We start from the raw sequence: 22,054 nt of genomic DNA, 5'->3' as shown, positions 1-22,054 counted from the left end.
CTAACCTGCATGTCTTTGGACAGTGGGAAGAAACCGGAGCACCCGGAGGAAACCCACACAGACACGGGGAGAATGTGCAGACTCCGCACAGACAGTGACCCAGCGGGGAATCGAACCCGGGACCCTGGTGCTGTGAAGCCACATGGCTATCCATTTGTGCTACCGTGCTGCACAAACAATTGACCTTAGCGCCATTTCTCTTCAGGACAAGCTTTCCCCATTCAAGACCATGAGGAAACTTAGCAGATGGGCCAAATGGTCCATTTCCTGCCAATCCCATTGAGCGCGTGACTACCACACAAGTTAATGCATCATGAACGTCCCAATTCCCCCTCGTTTTCTTTCTAAATGCCACGTGGACAATATGGGGCATTCTGCTGTTGAACTTACCAATCCTGGGGTTGTAGGATTCAGGCTTCGATCTATAAAGGAAGCAGGCCCTGACATCAATACTGTGGAACAGAAAAGACACCGTCAATTAGAACTTCAAACAACCACTGCAAATATAACCATTAACACTGCGACTGCTGCCCCGCTCACAGTTCAATGGCATCAGGAATGACTAAATCCAGAAGCAGCTCAATAGGCATTAATTTGAATGGTGCGACGTGGTCAGTTGCATTGCTTCAATTCCAATTTGCTTCACTCAGCATTGGCAGTTTGGAGATGGCACGATATTTTAAAGGGGAGGCGGCGGGGTGGTGGGATTGTCACTGGACTAGCAATCCAGAGACCTGGGTTCGAATCCCACCATGGCAGATGGTGAAATTTGAATTTGATTGTTGGAAAAACCCCACCTGGTTCACTAATGTCCTTTAGGGAAGGAAATCTGCCGTCCTTACCCGGTCTGGCCTACATGTAACTCCGGACAGCAATGTGGTTGACTCTTAACTGCCCTCTGAAATGGCCGAATGAGGCACTCAGTTCAAGGGCAATTAGGGATGGGCAACAAATGCTGGCCCAGCTGGCGACGCCCACACCCCATGTGTGAAAAAGCAGATGTTACGGAAAGAGGCAGTATAGACACATTTTGAAAGCACTCTTTGTAGTCTTGACTGCCTGTAGTGACTTTGTAGTCTTGACTGTAGTGTACTGCAAGTATAGAGTGGCTGAATGGTTGGTACACTTACTATTTCCCAGCATGCTGTTGCACACATGGTTACCTGCCCATTCTCAGAGAATTACACCCCCCTCCCAAACAATCTCCGCCCCCCCCCCCCCCCCACCCCCCCCACCCCTCTCTCTACTACCTTCCAGCCGAGAGCTTGCTCTTTAAGCTATATGGTTGTTGCCTTGGTTCTCTGAGAGTAACCTCGGTAGCCTGCCTTGTTACTGCCATCAGGAGCTGCGATGCAACGAGCGCGCGCACGTTTGGGCAGCAGCCATTGGCACTGGCTTCTGCGACGATGCACGGGAGCTGCGGGTGTCACTCCACTCAAAATGCACCTGCAGTAACATGCATGGGAAGAAAAAAGCTGGGAATTCTCACTCTGTACAACTTGGAATCATGAAGGAAGCGGTTAGATTTGATAAACGCTGCAGAACAGACAGCCACCAGCACAGAGATACACATCTAGCACCCATGCGGTCCTGGCGTGAGTGAACCAGGGCAAAGAATGACGGGGGTTACTTCAGTATTCGGAAGTTTCAACTCAAACCTGTGTGGGCAGCAGCAACGCAGGGCCAAGTAGCTTGCATATCCGCTAACCTGCCGAGTTCATTTGCACCCGGCTGCCCATCACTGAACTCCAGGACATTGTCAACACTCCATGTACACCCAATTCTTTGGCTTGCCAAACAAAATGGCGTGTGCAGAGTTGTACTGCTGGGGGGCTGGGTCCCAGACAGTGCAAGCTCCTGACCATGTACAAGGAGGTCGCCCTTTGTTAAGCCTGGCCAGGAGAGCATTGAAGAACGGGACAGCAAGGCTTCCCCCATCTCACAACGCGTTATCTCATTCTCAAGTCATCCTGACGAATGGCTGTAATGTAGGCACATAATGAGCCCGAGTAACATTGCTCAGGCATTGCACAGGTTGCAACATGGACAACTGAGGCAGCGTTTGACCATGTTCGCTCCTCTCCGAGTGACGATGTACCCAGGACCTGTGAGCAAGCCTGCAGCACACAGCGCCCTGCAGTCACAATTGCCTCCACCAAGCAACCGCAGAGCCCTGGTTGTTCGCCTTGCTGGGGAAGAGAGTACGAGGTGGTTCACAACAAATAGAAGCGGTCAAGTCATTGGTGATGGCTGCTGAAGGTCAAACCTCCACCAGCTGAGGGCCCAATGTGGCCACTGGCTGCAGCATCTGGGGATTCAAGGATCACAGGGAGACACGGACGGCCATCTGAGCAGGGCCATGAATGTGAACGGCTTGCCTCTGTGCGGAATACTTGGCTGGTACCAGTGAGCAGCACAGAGCCTACTTGAGGCAGGGATTGAAAGGCCTTAACTCTGTCCAAAGTTGGCTCTGAGATAGATGGGGGACTGTCGAATAGATGTGGCATGCCTGTAGCAATCCGGATTAGCTGACTGGTTCTCCGGCCAATGGGACGCATGAGTGATCACGCAGCAACTGATGGCAGATGTGGCCGCAAGTGAGGGGGGCCAAGCAGCCAGGACAGCACTGGGCTGGGCATGACTTTCTCAGGCCATCACATCGCTCGCTCAAAGAGGGTCCAGTGAACATTGCAGCAGGTTTGTGACGAAACGCTGCAGGCAGCCAGCACACACATTCCTTCCTGATGGGAATCAGTGGGAAAAATCCAGCAGACTCAATGTGAACAGCAAATACTCACAAAGACTTTCACAGATCACACTAACAACATTCACGCACCAGAAAGTGGACTGAGTTTGCAATGAGGGTTGAATTCAGTTGCATTTGATTTCAGCATTGTACCTGAGGTTGAATTACTGCAGTGAGAAATGGGGACAGACAGTGTTTGTGGAACTGCGCAGGCCGCTAGTGCTTGGGATGGTTCATTTCCTGAAGTGGGTGGCAAGCGATGCCACAGTGTGAAGCCATCTGGAATGACTGCCCAGTCTTCCTTGGGGTATGGGCAGCTTGGCACATCATTTCTCATCACTTGTGCCCTCTAACGTTGGCATCCTGTCTTCAGTTGCAATAGCGAGGTCTGTTTGCTGACTCACATTACACACCATGAGATCCTGAGACATATAAAATACTGCTTCTGGATTTCAATCATAGCTCATTCTGATTGGAGCACAGGCCTCATTTTACCTGTGCCCAGGCACTTGTCAATGCTTGGCGGAAAGCTGTCATGACCAGGACTGTACAAGATCCCTTTGGCTCCCCACTCCTTTGACCAATGTAAAGGAGGGTGACCAAGATGATGGTATTAAATGATAATACCAGAGAAGGGGTCATTCACCTGCCATATTCAGCACTGGTGGTCACCTCGCAGTTATACGTTGGTGGCTAAAATTCCTTGCAGTTCCCATAGGGAATCCGTATTGAGCACAATGTGGGTGTGCTCCGTGACCCCGTGGCATCATGGAAGGTTAGCTGATCTGTAGAGTTGCGCTGCCCTTTTCTGCTGCTTTTGGTGGCTGCTGGGTACAGTAAAGTTCTGCAGTTTAAAGAAATTGATCTCCAAGATGCATCGCTGGGTAGCAAACTAGCTGACATTAACAATGTCGCCAGAGCTGGTCTGGGGAAAAAACCCATAAAATGTGAGAGGTGCAAAGAGTTTGCCAGAGCTTCATTAGCAGGTGGTTGTGTCTGAAAGCCCTCATTGAGGAGATGGCGCAGCCCTTATGACTTAACCCCAGCCTCCTATGGCACGACTCTTCAATCATGTCCAGGAGTGGTTGGTAATGGTCAACCCAACAGGGCGGCATTAGGATGAAGATGTATCTCGTGTGCCGCCTCGTCTCGAGTGTGCCACCCTTTCCTAGTCTTGCTGGCTCTCCTCAATGCATATCTACTGATCAGAAAATACCCCAGGCTGTCGCTCAGCTTTGACAAATCATCTGTCAGCACAGTCAAGAAGCCTGCGGCTTCAAAGCACACCGACTGTGAGAAAACTGTGAGCCTTAGGAAATGGTGGCACTTGGGGATTTAAATGTCTATTATGCCAGCAATAAAGGCCTTTTCCAGTCTCACGCACGTGTTCAGCGCTATAGTGCCAACAAGCCACTTCCTTCAAATGGCAAACTTGACAGCATGCGGAAGATCTTCATTAACTGCGTGCCTCTCCCGTTATTGCACGATTTGCGCAGGCTTTCACCGTGATAATAATTCTGTGGCGCTAGTAGCACTTTTCCCCAGAAACGAAACCTTGCCGCTAGATCCCGGCCTGAAGTACTGAAGAGGAGCCTCTTGTTTCTTGAGTAATTTGTGGTCCCCCCCCTCCCTTCCGACTGGCACTGACCTGTGCCAGAGCACAGTTCCATGGGTACTAGTCAGTCTCTGGGTACCCAAGTTGTTTTTCTTCACGTGCGAGATGCTCAACTTGGCCACTTGACTATGGGGGAACCTGCTGAGATTTCCAGCATTTTCTGCTTTCGTTTCAAATTCCAGCATTAGCAGTAATTTGCTTTTACCAATTTCAAATTAGTTTGTCAAGAAAATAAAAGGCACCCGATGGATACTATAGGTCTTAGTCATCGATATCTTAGTCATTAGGGTATATTCTTTAAATTGAATTATTGAGCATTTACAGCACAGAAACAGGCCTTTCGGCCCAACAGCTCTATACTAGCGGGTTGTATACCCCAAAAGCATCTTCCCACCCCTCTTTATCTCATTTTATCAGCGTGTCATCCTATTCCTTTCTCTCTCCAGTTTCCCCTTCCATGTATCGATGTTATTCCCCTCAACTACTCTCTGTGATAGCAAATTCCGTATTTTCACTGTGTAACAACATTTATTCTGAATTCCCTATTGGATTTATTTGTGGCCCTCTTATATTTATGGCTTTTCATTCTGGTCACACCTTAAAATGGAGACATTTTCTCCACATCTCCCCCTATTATAAATGTGAAGGCCTCCACAGGTCACCCCTCAATCTTTCTTTTCTCCTTTCTATGACTCCCAAACGCAGAGAGAACCTGTATACAGAAGGTTTCGATCGCATTTCCTTTGCAGAAGAGCAGACGGCAAGTCCCCTGCTGCCCCAGTTCAGGGAAACACGTTCTTAAGGATCCATTGTCCTTTTACAATCAATTCTTACCAGGTCCCTGGGACATGTCTGCAGTTCTCGAATTCCAAATCAATTTGCTGGGGGTGGATGTAAACCTGTTTCGTCACATTAATGACAGGACATGCTCTGAAGAAAAAAAACAAAGGTTCAGACATGACGTGGGGACACTGATGCTTTGGCCTGACCACGGCCTGAAATCTTACCTCACTTTTTTAGTCAGACTGTCTCAGTTGTTATTTTATTGTGCCTTGTTTATTCATTTCACAGGCGTCAAAATCCAGCTGCAGGCTCAAAAGCAGCATGGGTCTGAAGCAGGAGGCCAGAGAATCGATGAAAATTGGGCCTCAGGCTTCTTCTAAGCGATTGGAGGGAACTGCCAGAATTGGCCAGATGCAGGTGGCCAAGTGGGAGGCCTCAATGTCGGGCCCGCCTATCCCTTTGTCTAAGTCCCGTGTCGGGGGTATTGGGATGCCTGTGGTGCTGGGAGGGGATGTGCTCTTCGAGAAGGCCCTTTAAGGCAGAAAATGTTAAATGCTTACTTTTGCCTTGCTCCATTACCATCCCCTTTCGCCTTACATTATTTACTGTAATTCCTCCTGTCTTCCGCCTTCTCACAGCCCCCACCCGCTGTTCCACACCCCCACCCGCTTTTCCAGGTGCCTCCAAAACCCATTACATCCCTCACTTGTTCTGACAAAAGGCCCTCGACCTGAAACATCGGGCGGAATTCTGCATCAGGGAAGCATTTTTAATCACCATTCACTCCCTCGCTCAATGCCCCAGCCATGTGAAGAATCAGAGCTACCCACCCATATACTGTGGCTCCATGCCACTTTGGCACAGCAATCCTTTCTCTAGGGTGGCATGGTGGCACAGTGGTTAACACTGCGGCTTCACAGCTCCAGGGTCCCAGGTTCGATTCCGACCTTGGGTAACTGTCTGTGCGGGGTCTGCACGTCCTCCCAGTGACTGCGTGGGTTTCCTCCGGGTGCTCCAGTTTCCTCCCACGGTCCAAAGATGCGCAGGTTAGGTGGATTGGCCATGATAAATTGCCCTTAGTGTCCAAAGATGCGCAGGTTAGGTGGATTGGCCATGATAAATTGCCCTTAGTGTCCAAAGGTTAGGTGGTGTTACTGGGTTACGGGGATAGGATGGAGGCGTGGGCTTAGGTAGAATGCTCTTTCGCAGGCTTGATGGGCCGAATGGCCTCCTTCTGCACTGTAAATTCTATGATTCTGTTCTATGATTCCACTATTTAAGCTCTTGGTTACTAGTAAAGTATTTATAAAGTAGGCTAATTGCTATATGACCGAACATCCACATATATCTCTCAAGTAACAATGTATGATTCATTGTAATCCTCAGGTTCAGAATCAAGCTATCAAAACGCTGCACCCTTCAAAGCTGAACTCAAATTAATGAAACATTAGTTAAGAGGCAAGTCTACTGGACCAGGAGACTCAATAATCTGCATATCCACTTCTTCGAATTACAATCTGACAGGAATTTAGATGCTGATCCACTACCAGGCTATTAGGGCTTTTGAAAAACTAAGACATGTCTCTCTGTTCATTTTTTGCTACTCTTTCTAAGAAGGGTCTCAACATTTTGTCTCCGATTTTCTATCTGGACTTTGCAGGCAATACTTCCGGCCTTTGCCAAAGACATTGGGCCTGATCGAAGGCCTCGTCGCACCCCACCCAGTGATGCGGTGAGGCCGTTAAATCTCACGTGATCGGACTTCCGGGTGCGGCTATGCAGAGCTAGGTCGCATATTCGGCAGCTCCTGCTTGGAACGGACTTTTGGGCTCTTTTACAGGGCCCCCACGGCATTTGTTTGACATTTCCCGGTGTGGGAAGAAGGCGGCAATATTCCCCCGACAGTGTCCCCCAGGAAGGGTATGTCTCTTGGTTGCCAGACACACGCAGAAACAGTGAAAGATTTGGCTGCAACTACAGGATAAACAGGGCCTCTTCCAGCATGCAGGCGGGGGAAGGGCAAGCTTAAAGCTGCAAGCTGACCTGAGGGCCTGTATCAAAGGTGAATTCTAGCAGCAGAGGGAACAACTGTGAAAAGACCTCATCAAGGCCACTGAAGGGACTTCCGGTTGCGGTGATGCCGAGCTAGCTGCACGCTTCGGCGGCTCCAGCTCCGACGGACCTTCGGGCTCTTTTAAGAGCCTCAACGGGGAATTTTTCGACGACGCAACCCGGTGTGGGGCGTGTGAGAAGGGAGTCCCCCCCAAACGAAGGAGGAAAAAACCGGCGGCGGCGGCTGCAGCGCGAGGAATCGTCGACCAAAGGGTCAGAAAGAGAGAAGTACAAGATGGCGGCGGAGAAAGCGCAGGCGACATGGGGGCCTGAGCATGAAATTGTGAGACGGTGCGTGGAGCTGCTGAAGAGGGAGGTGCTGACCCCGTTGCTACAGGCAATTGAGGGGCTCAAGGAGACATTAAAGACCCAGGAGACAGAGCTCCGTGTGGTGGAGCAGAAGGTGACAGATATTGAGGACGAGATCCTGGGCCTGGCGGTTAAGACACAGACGCACGAGGCACTTCATAAAAAGTGTACTGAAAGGATCGAAGCCCTAGAAAATGGAGCGCGAAGGAAGAACCTTCGGATACTGGGTCTCCCTGAGGGTGTGGAAGGAGTGGACTGTGGAGCGTACGCAAGTACGATGCTGAGCTCACTGATGGGTGCTGAGGCCCCTACGGGCCCCTTGGAGGTGGAGTGGGCAAATCGGATTCCGGCGAGAAGACCAAAAGCGGGAGAACCACCCAGGGCGATAATCGTGCGATTTTACCGCCTTAAGGATAGAGAAGAGGTCCTGAGATGGGCTAAAAAGGTGCGGAGTAGCAGATGGGAGAATGCAGTGGTACGGGTATACCAGGATTGGAGTGCGGAGGTGGCGAGAAGGAGGGCGAGCTTCAACCGAGCCAAAGAGGTGTTGCATAAAAGGAAGGTGAAGTTCGGGATGCTGCAGCCGGCAAGACTATGGGTCACGTATCAGGAGAGACACCATTATTTCGAGACGGCGGAGGAAGCATGGACCTTCATCAAAGAAGAGAAATTGGATCGGAACTGAGGGACTGATGCTGCAGGAAATGTTATTGTTAATGTTACGGTGGAAGTTAATTGAGAAGTAAACAGGGAAGGGGGGAGACATTGGGGAAATGTGGGCGCCGGTGAGGGGGGAAAGACGGGACATAGTTGGAGAATGGGGAAGGGGAGGGGGAGGGGAAAGGGAGCTGCGCCATAAGAGGCGGGTCAGGTAAAGGGATGTTCCCGCACCAGAAAGAATAAGGCGGGAAGACAGGCGCAAGGCGGATGGGAGTTCCCCACATGGGGAGGTCGAGGAGTGAGCAGGAGTAGCCGGGGTCAGTTGAAGTCAGCTGACTTACGGAAGTAATATGGGGGGAGCAATCAAGCTAGAAAGAGATCTAGCGGGGAGGGGAGGAGGGAGGGAGAAGGGGGGGGGACAACTGGGTTGCTGCTGCGGAAATCCAAAAGGAAATGGCTAAAGAGTGGGTGGGCGGGGATGGTGTGCGACGCTGGGGGAGCGAGCGGGAGCGCGGAGGCGGGATATGGGACTGGCCTAGAGAAGGTAATGGCTAGTCGACACGGGAGGGGGGCAGGTAGCCCCCTAGTGAGGCTGATCACGTGGAACGTGAGAGGCCTAAACGGACCGATAAAAAGGGCCCGAGTGCTCGCGCATTTGAAAGGACTAAGGGCAGACGTGGTTATGCTCCAAGAGACGCACCTAAAGGTGGCGGACCAAGTTAGGCTAAGGAAAGGATGGGTGGGACAGGTGTTCCACTCAGGACTGGACGCAAAGAATAGAGGGGTGGCCATTTTGGTGGGGAAACAGGTCGCATTTGAAGCAAAGAACATCGTAGCAGATAGCGGAGGTAGATATGTAATGGTGAGTGGCAGGCTGGAGGGAATGGAGGTCGTGTTGGTTAACGTGTATGCCCCAAACTGGGACGATGCGGGATTTATGAGACGGATGCTGGGGCGTATACCGGACCTGGAGGTAGGAAACTTGATTTTAGGAGGGGACTTTAATACGGTGCTGGACCCGGGGCTAGATAGATCCAGCTCAAGGACCGGAAGAAGGCCGGCAGCGGCCAAGGTACTTAAGGGGTTTATGGACCAAATGGGGGGAGTGGATCCATGGCGATTTCTTAGACCTAGGGCTAGGGAGTATTCCTTCTTCTCCCATGTCCATAAAGTGTACTCCCGGATAGATTTTTTTGTTTTGGGAAGGTCGTTGATCTCTAGGGTGGAAGAAGCTGAGTACTCAGCCATAGCGGTTTCGGATCATGCCCCACATTGGGTGGACCTGGAATTAGGAGAGGAAAGGGAGCAGAGAACACTCTGGCGATTAGATGTGGGACTGATGGCGGATGAGGGAGTGTGTGCAAGAGTGCGGGGGTGTATTGAGAGATACCTGGAGGTCAATGACGACGGCGAGGTCCCTGTGGGAGTGGTATGGGAAGCACTAAAAGCGGTGGTCAGAGGAGAGCTGATCTCCATTGGGGCCCACAAAAGGAAAACAGAGGCCAAGGAAAGGGAAAGATTACTGGGGGAGATTTTAAGGGTGGATAGGGAATTTGCAGAGACCCCGGAGGAGGAATTGTACAGGGAGAGGAGACGACTCCAGACGGAATTTGACCTTCTGACCACCAGAAAGGCGGAGGTACTGTGGAGGAAGGCACAGGGGAGGAGGTATGAATATGGGGAAAAGGCGAGTCGCCTGTTGGCTCATCAATTGCGAAAGAGGGCAGCAGCGAGGGAAATAGGAGGAATTAGAGACGAAAGGGGAGACACGGTGCGAAGGGCAGGAAAGATAAATGAGGTGTTCAAGACCTTCTATGAGGAACTGTATAGGTCTCAACCCCCAGAGGGAGAGGAGGGGATGCGGCAGTTCCTGGACCAATTGAGGTTCCCGAAAGTGGAGGAGCGGGGGGTGGTAGGCCTGGGGGCACCGATTGGGGTGGACGAGGTTATTAAGGGACTGGGAAGCATGCAAGCAGGGAAGGCCCCAGGACCAGACGGGTTCCCGGTGGAGTATTACAGAAAATATGTGGACTTGTTGGCCCCGTTGATGGTGAGGACGTTCAATGAGGCCAGGAAAGGGGGGACTCTACCCCCGACGATGTCGGAGGCGACGATATCGTTAATTTTGAAGAGGGATAAAGATCCGTTGCAGTGCGGGTCCTATAGACCCATTTCATTGTTGAACGTGGACGCCAAATTGTTGGCAAAGGTGCTGGCATCGAGGATAGAGGACTGTGTCCCGGGGGTGGTGCACGAAGATCAGACAGGGTTCGTAAAAGGGAGACAACTGAATGTTAACGTGCGACGACTATTAGGGGTGATAATGATGCCCCCAGTGGAGGGGGAGGCAGAGATAGTGGCGGCAATGGACGCAGAGAAGGCATTTGATAGGGTGGAGTGGGAGTATTTATGGGAAGTGTTAAGGAGGTTTGGGTTTGGGAACGGGTTTATTAGCTGGGTTAGACTTCTTTATGGGGCTCCAACGGCAAGCGTAGTTACAGGTCGACATAGATCGGAGTATTTCCGACTATATAGGGGAACAAGACAGGGATGCCCGCTGTCTCCATTGTTGTTCGCGTTGGCAATTGAACCTCTGGCCATGGCGTTGAGAGACTCCAGGAAATGGAGAGGGGTGATTAGAGGGGGAGAAGAACACCGAGTCTCGTTATATGCGGATGACCTATTGTTATACGTGTCGGACCCAGCGGGGGGAATGATAGAGGTTATGCGAATTTTGAGGGGGTTCGGGGATTTCTCGGGGTATAGGCTAAACATGGGAAAGAGTGAATTATTTGTGATACATCCAGGGGTCCAGAGTAGAGAGATAGAAGGCTTGCCTCTAAGGAAAGTGGAAAGAAACTTCCGATACCTGGGGATTCAGATCGCTAGGAGCTGGGGAACCTTGCACAGACTTAATCTGACACGGTTGGTAGAACAAATGGAGGAGGACTTCAAGAGGTGGGACATGCAGCCTCTATCGCTGGCGGGCAGGGTGCAAGCAATTAAGATGATGGTCCTCCCGAGGTTCTTATTTGTATTTCAATGTCTCCCTATACTAATCACTAAGACCTTTTTTAATAAAATAGACAGGAGCATCACGAGCTTCGTGTGGGCAGGGAAAGTTCCGAGAGTAAGGAGGGGGTTCCTTCAGCGTAGTAGGGACAGAGGAGGATTGGCACTACCGAACTTGGGCGATTACTATTGGGCCGCCAATGTGGCAATGATACGTAAATGGATGATGGAGGGTGAGGGAGCGGCGTGGGAAAGACTGGAGAGAAAGTCCTGTAAAGGGACGAGTTTAGAGGCGCTGGTGACGGCGCCGCTACCGATCTCACCTAAAAAGTTTACCACGAACCCGGTGGTGGCGGCAACATTGAATATCTGGGGACAGTGGAGGCGACAGAGAGGGGTGCGGGGAGCCCTGGTGGGGTCCCCAATCAGGAACAACCATAGGTTCGCCCCAGGAAGAATGGATGGAGGATTTCAGAGCTGGTTCCAGTTGGGAATTAGGAGGGTGGGAGATTTATTTATAGATGGGACTTTTGCGAGCTTGGGAGCATTGGAGGAAAAGTATAAGTTGCCCCGGGGAAATTTCTTGAGATATATGCAGGTGAGGGCATTTACTAGACAACAGGTGAGGGAATTTCCATTGCTCCCGACACAGGGGATACAGGACAGGGTGCTTTCAGGGGTGTGGGTCGGAGAGGGCAAGGTGTCAGAGATTTACCGAGAGATGAGGGAAGAGGGGGAGGAGTCGGTGGGCGAACTAAAAGGAAAGTGGGAAGAAGAACTAGGGGAGGAGATAGAGGAGGGTATGTGGGCTGATGCCCTAAGCAGGGTAAATTCCTCTTCCTCATGCGCCAGGCTTAGCCTGATTCAATTTAAGGTGCTACATAGAGCACACATAACGGGAGCAAGATTGAGCAGGTTCTTTGGAGTGGAGGACAAATGTGGGAGGTGTGGCGGGAGCCCGGCAAACCACGCACATATGTTTTGGGCATGCCCGGCACTGGAAGGGTATTGGAAGGGAGTGACGGGAGTGATTTCGCGGGTGGTGAAGGCCCGGGTCAAACCAGGCTGGGGGTTAGCTCTATTTGGAGTTGCGGAAGAGCCGGGAGTGCAGGAGGCGAAAGAGGCCGACGTTGTGGCCTTTGCGTCCCTAGTAGCCCGGCGCAGGATCCTACTCATGTGGAAGGAGGCGAAACCCCCCGGACTGGAGGCCTGGGTAAATGATATGGCGGGGTTCATTAAACTGGAGCAGATAAAGTTTGCCCTGAGAGGATCGGCTCAAGGGTTCACCAGGCAGTGGCAGCCATTTCTCGACTACCTAGGGGAACGTTAGAGGGAAGACAGATGACCAGCAGCAGCAACCCAGGGGGAGGGGGGGGGGGGGGGGGGGGGGGGGGTTTAGTTTAAGTTTAGGTCAAAGATAAAGGGGTTTTGTTACTTGTGTATTGTTTAAAATTTCTGTATTGTTATTGTTGCGTTTGCTTTGTAAGAGGGGAAAAATTGTTGTTTGGGAAAAAATTTTCAATAAAACATTTATTAAAAAAAAAAAAAAAAAAAAAAAAAAAATCTCACGTGATGTCGCGTTGTGAATCTCACCCTCACTGGGCGGGATCCAGATTAGCATATTTAAGTGTGCTGTTAGCTTCACCTCCCAGGCGATCGGAGGCCGGCAGGGTGGTACTCTGGCACCCCTGATGCCACCTGGGCATCGTGGCACTGCCACCTGGGCTACCCCCACTTCAACCCCACTGTGTTCACTGGAGGCAGGACTAGTGAGACATGCAAAATGCTGTGGACATTAGCGACACGGGAAAATCCCATTGGTGGCCAATGGCGACTGCCTCTGCTGCCAGAAAACGTGCTGTTGGGTGGCGGAAGATCCCGCCCATCGATCCATCCTTTGGCAGGCAGTTGACTGGACATCAGAAACTCAGGTTCAAGTCTCTTTCGTGGTTTTTCTGCTGCGCCATTTGCTGTTGCAAACGTATTGGAGCTCCTCCTTCCAGGATACCATCCCCGATTTCAGCGTCCAGATGTTACCTGACCTCCACCGCTTCGCCCAGCCACCCACTCCAGCTGTCGCACACCCCCCGTGTGTAAAGGAATACTCCTCACGGCCTCACCTGAACAGAACTGCAGAATCCGAGAGTGACCCGACCACCAAATCCGGGTAAAAGTTATCATCAATGTCTAATCCTCCAGCTATGGAGTATCCGAACTTCGTCACCCCGACAGTTTCGCCATCGATTATCTAAAAGCAACAGTTCAACAGTACAAACAAATCGATTGTTCGAAGTGCGGACTGAATTCTAAAATCACATATTCCCTTAATTAACCCATATTCACATCTTCTTGTCACTAAACATTGTTCATTTTGCTTTCTGTAAAATGCCCCAGAAACAGCAAGCTCAGCTTTATCGGAGGTAATTCTGACTTTGGCCAATAATATAAACCATCTGATTTGAAATCAGCTGCCCTGATTTGATTTTAATAGGAGAATCCAAAAGCGCTGTTCCGTATTTCTCCCCAAAGTTAAAGTAACCCCACTGAATGGAGATACATGTTGCCTCTTCACCACCACATGGCTGTTGACACCAAACATTCCAGTTGTTCCTCCTGAGGGGACACACTGGGCCCAGTCTCAAAAATATCAAGCAGCAAGTATTCTTTTCATTAACTAATTAATTAGTTACCTGAGCTGGGATCACATTCAGCCCGAAATTGTTTCCATGGTAGATGTAGACCTTCCCTTCTCCATCATAAGGGGCCCCAACAGCAATGTCTGAGAGAACAAGAGAAAATTGTTCTTTCGCTCAGTCTGTTCAAGCAAGCACACTCAGGCTGCTAAGGTCAGTCAGCTTTTTTGAAAGTTCACAACCAGGTAATGTATTTTGGGAGCAGAAACATGGGGAGACATTACAGGCTCAATGGTCCAACTTTGAGGGGAGCACAGGAGCAGAGGGACCTCCGGGTTCAAGAGCATAATTTTCTGAAGGTAGCCAGGTAAGTTGAACATAGAATAGTACAGTACGAAGTCTTACAACACCAGGTTAAAGTCCAACGGGTTTGTTTCGATGTCACTAGCTTTCGGAGCGCTGCTCCTTCCTCAGGTGAATGAAGAGGTATGTCCCAGAAACATATATATAGACAGATTCAAAGATGCCAAACAATGCTTGGAATGCGAGCATTAGCAGGTGATTAAATCTTTACAGATCCAGAGATGGGGTAACCCCAGGTTAAAGAGGTGTGAATTGTATCAAGCCAGGACAGTTGGTAGGATTACCTCTGATCTCTGGGTAAGCGTTCTCCAAGGCGGCCTTCAGGATGCGCGACAACGCAGAATCGCCGAGCAGAAACTTATAGCCAAGTTCCGCACACATGAGTAAGGCCTCAACCGGGACCTGGGATTCATGTCGCATTACATTCATCCCCCACCATCTGGCCTGCAAAATCCTACCAACTGTCCTGGCTTGACACAATTCACACCTCTTTAACCTGGGGTTACCCCATCTCTGGATCTGTAAAGATTTAATCACCTGCTAATGGTCGCATTCCAAGCATTGTTTGGCATCTTTGAATTTGTCTATATATATGTTTCTGGGACATACCTCTTCATTCACCTGAGGAAGGAGCAGCGCTCCGAAAGCTAGTGACATCGAAACAAACCTGTTGGACTTTAACCTGGTGTTGTAAGACTTCGTACTGTGCTCACCCCAGTCCAACGCCGGCATCTCCACATCATAGAATAGTACAGCACAGAACAGGCCCTTCGGCCCTCGGTGTTGTGTCGAGCTTTGTCCGAAACCAAGATCAAGCTATCCCATTCCCTGTCATTCTGATGTGCTCCATGTGCCTATCCAATAACCGCTTGAAAGTTCCTAAAGTGTCCGACTCCACTATCACAGCAGGCAGTCCATTCCACACCCTAACCACTCTGTGAGTAAAGAACCTACCTCGGACATCCCTCCTATATCTCCCACCCTGAACCTTATAGTTATGCCCCCTTGCAACAGCTACATCCACCCGAGGAAATAGTCTCTGAACGTCCACTCTATCTATCCACCTCATCATCTTATAAACCTCAATTAAGTTGCCTCTCATCCTCCTCCGCTCCAAAGAGAAAAGCCCTAGCTCCCTCAACCTTTCCTCATAAGACCTATCCTGCAAACCAGGCAGCATCCTGGTAAATCTCCTTTGCACCTTTCCAATGCTTCCACATCCTTCCTATAGTGAGGTGACCAGAACTGCACACAATACTCCAAATGTGGTCTCACCAGGGTCGTGTATAGTTGCAGAATAACCCCGCGGCTCTTAAACTCAAGCCCCCTGTTGTTACTGTTGTTAAGAAGGCTTATAGCATCCTTGGGTTTATAAATAGAGGCATAGAGTATAAAAGCAAGAAGTGATGCTGAAGAGTGTTAATAGTGGCAATTGTAGGATAGCAGAATGTGTCAATCGGAGAACAGAGGTGAGTGATAGCAAAACTGAACGACAAGGGACAGTGGCCATGTTGGGGGAGGGGTGGACAAGCCAGGAGAGCCGACTCACAGAAAACAAAAAGGGGGGGGGAGGTCGAGATGGAGGGAAAAGTTCACAGTCTAAAAACCACCTTTGCCACTATTAACAGAGCATGGTTTATTTGTGATTCCATGCAGGATTGCCAACGCATCCCTGGATCTTTCACCACATTCCACGGCAATTGTCAGCATCCTGTTTTCCCTCTCTACCTCCAATAGTTTTACAACTGTTATATGAAATCATTCAAAGAAAATGAAAGAATAGTTTAATTTTGAATGCCTGTGTGATTTGTCTCTCAGAGTTTCTGCATGCACCAGTATCCCAGAGATGAATCCTTAATTCCTGCAGACTCCAGGATAATCCTGGAGGGTTGTCAGCCTTAAATCCTGTCGATTTCCTTCTTCTAAAGTATATTTTATAAATTGGAGCTATGCAGAGATGACACTAGTTTTATTCACAGTGCTTTAAATGGTCTGTTCCATGCTTCACCTCTGGCTTCCCACCCTATCCGCAGTTTTCCCTGACTCCATACCCAGGCGTAGCTCATCAAACAGAGTGAGCAGCAATTGTAAGCAGACTCACATAATCAAACACAGAGGCCAGGATTTTCCGGCCCTTCCGGCCAGTGGGATTGCCGGCAACACCCTCCTGCGGCATGTTCCCTGCCGGTGGAGGGTGCGGAGCATGCAAAGCCCCATAGACATCGGCGGGACCGGAAGCTGCTGCCATTGGCCAACGGCGGGCCTGGAAAATTTCGCCTGGAACAACTGAACACTATGTCGAGGTTTTTAAATGGCGTTATCTAATAATGGGTTCAGATTTTTCTCTCCAATGTTTGAAATCATGATGGATTTATGGGGGATTAGCTGTTCAGCTAATTTTCCAAAAAAATAAGAATTTGTACGGTCAGTAATTTGCTTCAGATTGTCGCCAAAACATCAAGGGCTGGATTGTCCGCAGCCCCGTGCCGAAATCGCGGCCTGCGCCGGGACGGAAAATCCAGTTTCAAGCGATTTTGGCGCGGGGCACTGAAAATCGGTGTCGCCGCCGAATACGCCCCGCCGCCGGGGGGCCATTGACAGAGGCCCGCCCAGCAATCCTCCGCTCCCGACCGGCCGAGTTCCCCTCGGCATGGAACTAAACACCTATTGCCGCTTGGGATACTGGCGTGGCGGCTGTGGAATCGGAGACCGGGGAGGGGGGGGGCAAATAGGCGGCCGGCGATTAAATGAATGAATGAAAATCGCTTATTGTCACACGCAGGCTTCAAATTAAGTTACGGTGAAAAGCCCCTAGTCGCCACATTCCGGCGCCTGTTCAGGGAGGCTGTTACGGGAATTGAACCGTGCTGCTGGCCTGCCTTGGTCTGCTTTCAAAGCCAGCGATTTAGCCCTGTGCTAAACCAGGCGCGGGAGTTGAGGGTCGGGCGTGCGGCCGATCGTGGGGTTTATTTTTTTTGTCTGGCTCCGCGGTCCCAGTCCGCCATGCGCATGCGCGGCCGCTGAAGGCCGCCGCCATGCGCATTGCACGGCCTCTGACCCGGAAGTGCAGGGGCCCGTATCTGCAGCAAAAGCTGCGAGATTCACTCCGGGTCCCTGCAGCCCCCTGCAGGGCGATGAATTCATCTAACTTTTTTCAAGGAACCTCGGGAGTAAAACTCCACTGTTTTTACGCCGACGTGGGGACATAGTCCCAATAATGGAGAATCCAGCCGCTCACCAGTGCTACTGAATGGTTTCACCAATAAACAACCTACCTCCAAAGCCATCTTGGTTGATGTCCCCAATGTTAGCCACAGCCAGCCCAAACAAGGAGTCTTTGGTCCCATTCAGCCGGAGATGCTGCACCCTATTCCACCTGCCAGCCTGGTTAATGTACACATAGACAGCACCACCAATTTCTTCCTTCCGGTCAAAGAAGTAAGGAGCACCAACAATGAGGTCCATCCACCTGCAAATTTTTTAAAACAGGTCAAGATAATCTAGTCACGTCATGGAATATCTGTACCAGGCTGAGCAATGGCAAACCCCAGGCAATAATAGCCACTCAGGTAGGTTCAACTGGAACTGGCAGCATGAGGCCCCAATTCATTATTAATAGTTAAAGAATTACATTGAAATTATAACAGACCATCCAATCAAACCAGTACTTTATCCTCGAAAGTTAAGTCGCCATAGTCCCAGATGACCATGGGCTGCTTTCCCCTTTGAGGTGGGGGAGCTGACTGGTGGTGATTTAACCTGAGGGTCACCACACCTCAGGCGAGGGTCAAGGTAGAGGGGGGGGGCTACATGGATAACCTCAGCCGGTACGGGATTTGAACCCGCGCTGTAGGCCTCGCTCCACATCACAGACCAGCTGGCCAGCCAACTGAACTAAACCAGCCCTCTGCTTATCCTCTACTTGATCAGGGACCACAGCGGTTCAAGAAGACAGCTCATCACCACCATCTCAAGGGGCAATTAGGGATGGGCAATAAATTCTGGGCCTAGCCATCAACGGCCACATCCTGTAAATTAATTTTTCAAAACTCGATCAGGAAGCCCTAATCCGATGTGCTTGTTCTGTTCCCACATCTCTTTATTTGGTTTCTTCACCTTGCTAGCTAATCTATTATATATTGATATGTTTTCTGCTTCATTCACTAACTCGACTGGTGAATCCCACTGCCTCACAACCCGCTGTGTGAAAAGCTTTCTCCTGCTCTCCTTCCTCAATCCCGAATGCGTATCCTCATTCTAGCACACCGCGATCACTGGGAACAATCTGCCTCTATCCACTTTAGTGCCAGAATTTTAAGTCCCTCTATCAAAACACCCCTCTTCTCACGAGCACAGTCCCAATTTTTCTGATCTTTCTTAGTTTCGTCTTTCCTCCGACCATAGAACATAGAACATAGAACAATACAGCGCAGTACAGGCCCTTCGGCCCACGATGTTGCACCGAAACAAAAGCCATCTAACCTACACTATGCCATTATCATCCATATGCTTATCCAATAAACTTTTAAATGCCCTCAATGTTGGCGAGTTCACTACTGTAGCAGGTAGGGCATTCCACGGCCTCACTACTCTTTGCGTAAAGAACCTACCTCTGACCTCTGTCCTATATCTATTACCCCTCAGTTTAAAGTTATGTCCCCTCGTGCCAGCCATATCCATCCGCGGGAGAAGGCTCTCACTGTCCACCCTATCCAACCCCCTGATCATTTTGTATGCCTCTATTAAGTCTCCTCTTAACCTTCTTCTCTCCAACGAAAACAACCTCAAGTCCGTCAGCCTTTCCTCATAAGATTTTCCCTCCATACCAGGCAACATCCTGGTAAATCTCCTCTGCACCCGCTCCAAAGCCTCTACGTCCTTCCTATAATGCGGTGACCAGAACTGTACGCAATACTCCAAATGCGGCCGGACCAGAGTTCTGTACAGCTGCAACATGACCTTCCGACTCCGGAACTCAATCCCTCTACCAATAAAGGCCAACACTCCATAGGCCTTCTTCACAACCCCATCAACCTGGGTGGCAACTTTCAGAGATCTATGTACATGGACACCTAGATCTCTCTGCTCATCCACACTTTCAAGAACTTTACCATTAGCCAAATATTCCGCATTCCTGTTATTCCTTCCAAAGTGAATCACCTCACACTCCTCTACATTAAACTCCATTTGCCACCTCTCAGCCCAGCTCTGCAGCTTATCTATATCCCTCTGTAACCTGCTACATCCTTCCACACTATCGACAACACCACCGACTTTAGTATCGTCTGCAAATTTACTCACCCACCCTTCTGCGCCTTCCTCTAGGTCATTGATAAAAATGACAAACAGCAACGGCCCCAGAACAGATCCTTGTGGTACTCCACTTGTGACTGTACTCCATTCTGAACATTTCCCATCAACCACCACCCTCTGTCTTCTTTCAGCTAGCCAATTTCTGATCCACATCTCTAAATCACCCTCAATCCCCAGCCTCCGTATTTTTTGCAATAGCCTTCCGTGGGGAACCTTATCAAACGCTTTGCTGAAATCCATATACACCACATCAACTGCTCTACCCTCGTCTACCTGTTCAGTCACCTTCTCAAAGAACTCAATAAGGTTTGTGAGGCATGACCTACCCTTCACAAAGCCATGCTGACTATCCCTGACCAGGCAGCATTCGGAATGGCCACCGCACACAAAGCATATCCCACAATCGGCAGGAGGCCCAAGGCCTCCCCTACAAGACATCTTCACAGACAGCTCAGCCATTTTAACCCGAGGAACTTCAGGGCCATTGCAGCATTGGCATTGGGGGGGAATGGCAAGACGATGTAGCGGTATGCAAATAAGGGGCCTTAGGGGGTCACAGCACAAGTCCCCAAAATTGGCCCCTGATTAGCCCATTTTAAAATGGGTGCAGTGAGGTCCAAATCTACTCTTTATATGACTCTCTTGATCCACGAGTGCTCCAGCCACCCACCAACCACACACACCCAACCTCACCCTGCCACTGGCCACAAAGGCACAGCTGCCAATGGTGGATAAAAATTGGGAATGCACATAAAAGCCAGAATAGGAAGTGCACAGAGACCTTCGAGGGTGGCAGGGATAAAATGTTACTTTAATGAACCACAGAGTTGTAGAAAGAGAGAGAGAGAGAGATGAATGATTGAACGGATTTTATCTTACCCATCGCTGTTCAAGTCAACCGTGGCAACTGCATAGCCGTACGATGACCCCAGCTCTTCCCCCCACAGGATGTGCTCGGGTGCAAGTCGATTGACGCCTTCTTTCCTCAGGATGACCACCGCGCCTGTGTGGTTGGCTCTCGGTGCTCCAGAGACCACACTCAGCTCGTTCTGTCGAGTGAGCCCTTTACCTGAATCTACTGAGAATCCTGAAATGAGGTACAGGCAGTTAAAAGAAAATGCCACTGGCATACGGAGATGGTGACACAATTAGTGAGGAGTTTTAGAAACACAGGGCTCATGCACTGGGGACAGGATAGTCACGTTTTTAATAACCCTTGGTTAGACATCTCTCAGGACTTTCATGTAAACCAAGTTACATTGAATGCAGAACCTATTGGGTATACATTTGGTTACCTGGGCCAGCACATTGAGGTACATAAGCACGTGTTAGTAACACAGATACCAGAGTACATTGGGCTAAATTATTAACCAGTTATAACCTAACTCACTGCGTCAGGTGACTCACCCATTTTACAGCCCAACACAATGTTATTCTGCATTGACTTTACTGGAGGATAACATTGGGACAATATTACTGTCCATTGTCCTCAATGGAGAATAACATTAGGACAACATTCGTGTCCATTGACCTCAATGGAGAATAACATTGGGACAACATTACTGTCCACTGACCTCAATGGAGAATAACATTGAGACAACATTACTGTCCACTGACCTCAATGGAGAATAACATTGGGACAACATTACTGTCCACTGACCTCAATGGAGAATACCATTGAGACAACATTAGTGTCCACTGACCTCAATGGAGAATAACATTGGGACAACATTACTGTCTATTGACCTCAATGGAGAATACCATTGAGACAACATTAGTGTCCACTGACCTCAATGGAGAATAACATTGGGACAACATTACTGTCCACTGACCTCAATGGAGAATAACATTGAGACAACATTACTGTCCACTGACCTCAATGGAGAATACCATTGAGACAACATTAGTGTCCACTGACCTCAATGGAGAATAACATTGGGACAACATTACTGTCTATTGACCTCAATGGAGAATAACATTGGGACAACATTACTGTCCACTGACCTCAATGGAGAATACCATTGAGACAACATTAGTGTCCACTGACCTCAATGGAGAATAACATTGGGACAACATTACTGTCTATTGACCTCAATGGAGAATACCATTGGGACAACATTAGTGTCCACTGACCTCAATGGAGAATAACATTGGGACAACATTACTGTCTATTGACCTCAATGGAGAATAACATTGGGACAACATTACTGTCTATTGACCTCAATGGAGAATAACATTGGGACAACATTACTGTCCACTGACCTCAATGGAGAATAACATTGGGGAGCTTCTCTCCGCATTCATGTCGTGCACTGGAGGGATGATCAGATACCAGATCACCGTTTCATCCCACCTTCATCAAGCAGCACAGAAGGAGGCCATTTGGCCCATCGCGCCCGCAGCAGCCCTTTGAAAGAGTTATCCAATTAGTCCCACTGCCCCGCTCTGTTCCCACATAACTATTCACTCATAGTTTGCAGTAGTCTGTTCCCGAATTGGGCAGCGTGT

At 49.7% G+C, this 22,054-nt stretch overlaps 1 protein-coding gene across 3 annotated transcripts in view; it reads right to left on the bottom strand.

Moving 5' to 3' along the window:
* Positions 1-22,054, bottom strand: part of LOC140405402 (integrin alpha-7-like) — a 364,198-nt gene that overhangs the window by 163,244 nt on the left and 178,900 nt on the right. For all 3 annotated transcript variants that reach the window (XM_072493761.1, XM_072493762.1, XM_072493763.1), the window contains exons 6-11: positions 20,426-20,633; positions 17,509-17,702; positions 13,928-14,016; positions 13,358-13,485; positions 5,196-5,291; positions 391-452 (exon numbers count right to left, since the gene is read on the bottom strand). In XM_072493761.1, the coding sequence (XP_072349862.1) occupies positions 391-452; positions 5,196-5,291; positions 13,358-13,485; positions 13,928-14,016; positions 17,509-17,702; positions 20,426-20,633 (777 nt within the window). The remainder of the gene's footprint in view (positions 1-390; positions 453-5,195; positions 5,292-13,357; positions 13,486-13,927; positions 14,017-17,508; positions 17,703-20,425; positions 20,634-22,054) is intronic.

The sequence above is a fragment of the Scyliorhinus torazame genome, chromosome X (genome assembly GCF_047496885.1).
Source record: "Scyliorhinus torazame isolate Kashiwa2021f chromosome X, sScyTor2.1, whole genome shotgun sequence".
In the NCBI taxonomy this organism is placed as follows: domain Eukaryota; kingdom Metazoa; phylum Chordata; class Chondrichthyes; order Carcharhiniformes; family Scyliorhinidae; genus Scyliorhinus; species Scyliorhinus torazame.
Note: the sequence above shows the minus strand (reverse complement) of the source record. Positions and strands in the feature narration are given on the sequence as shown.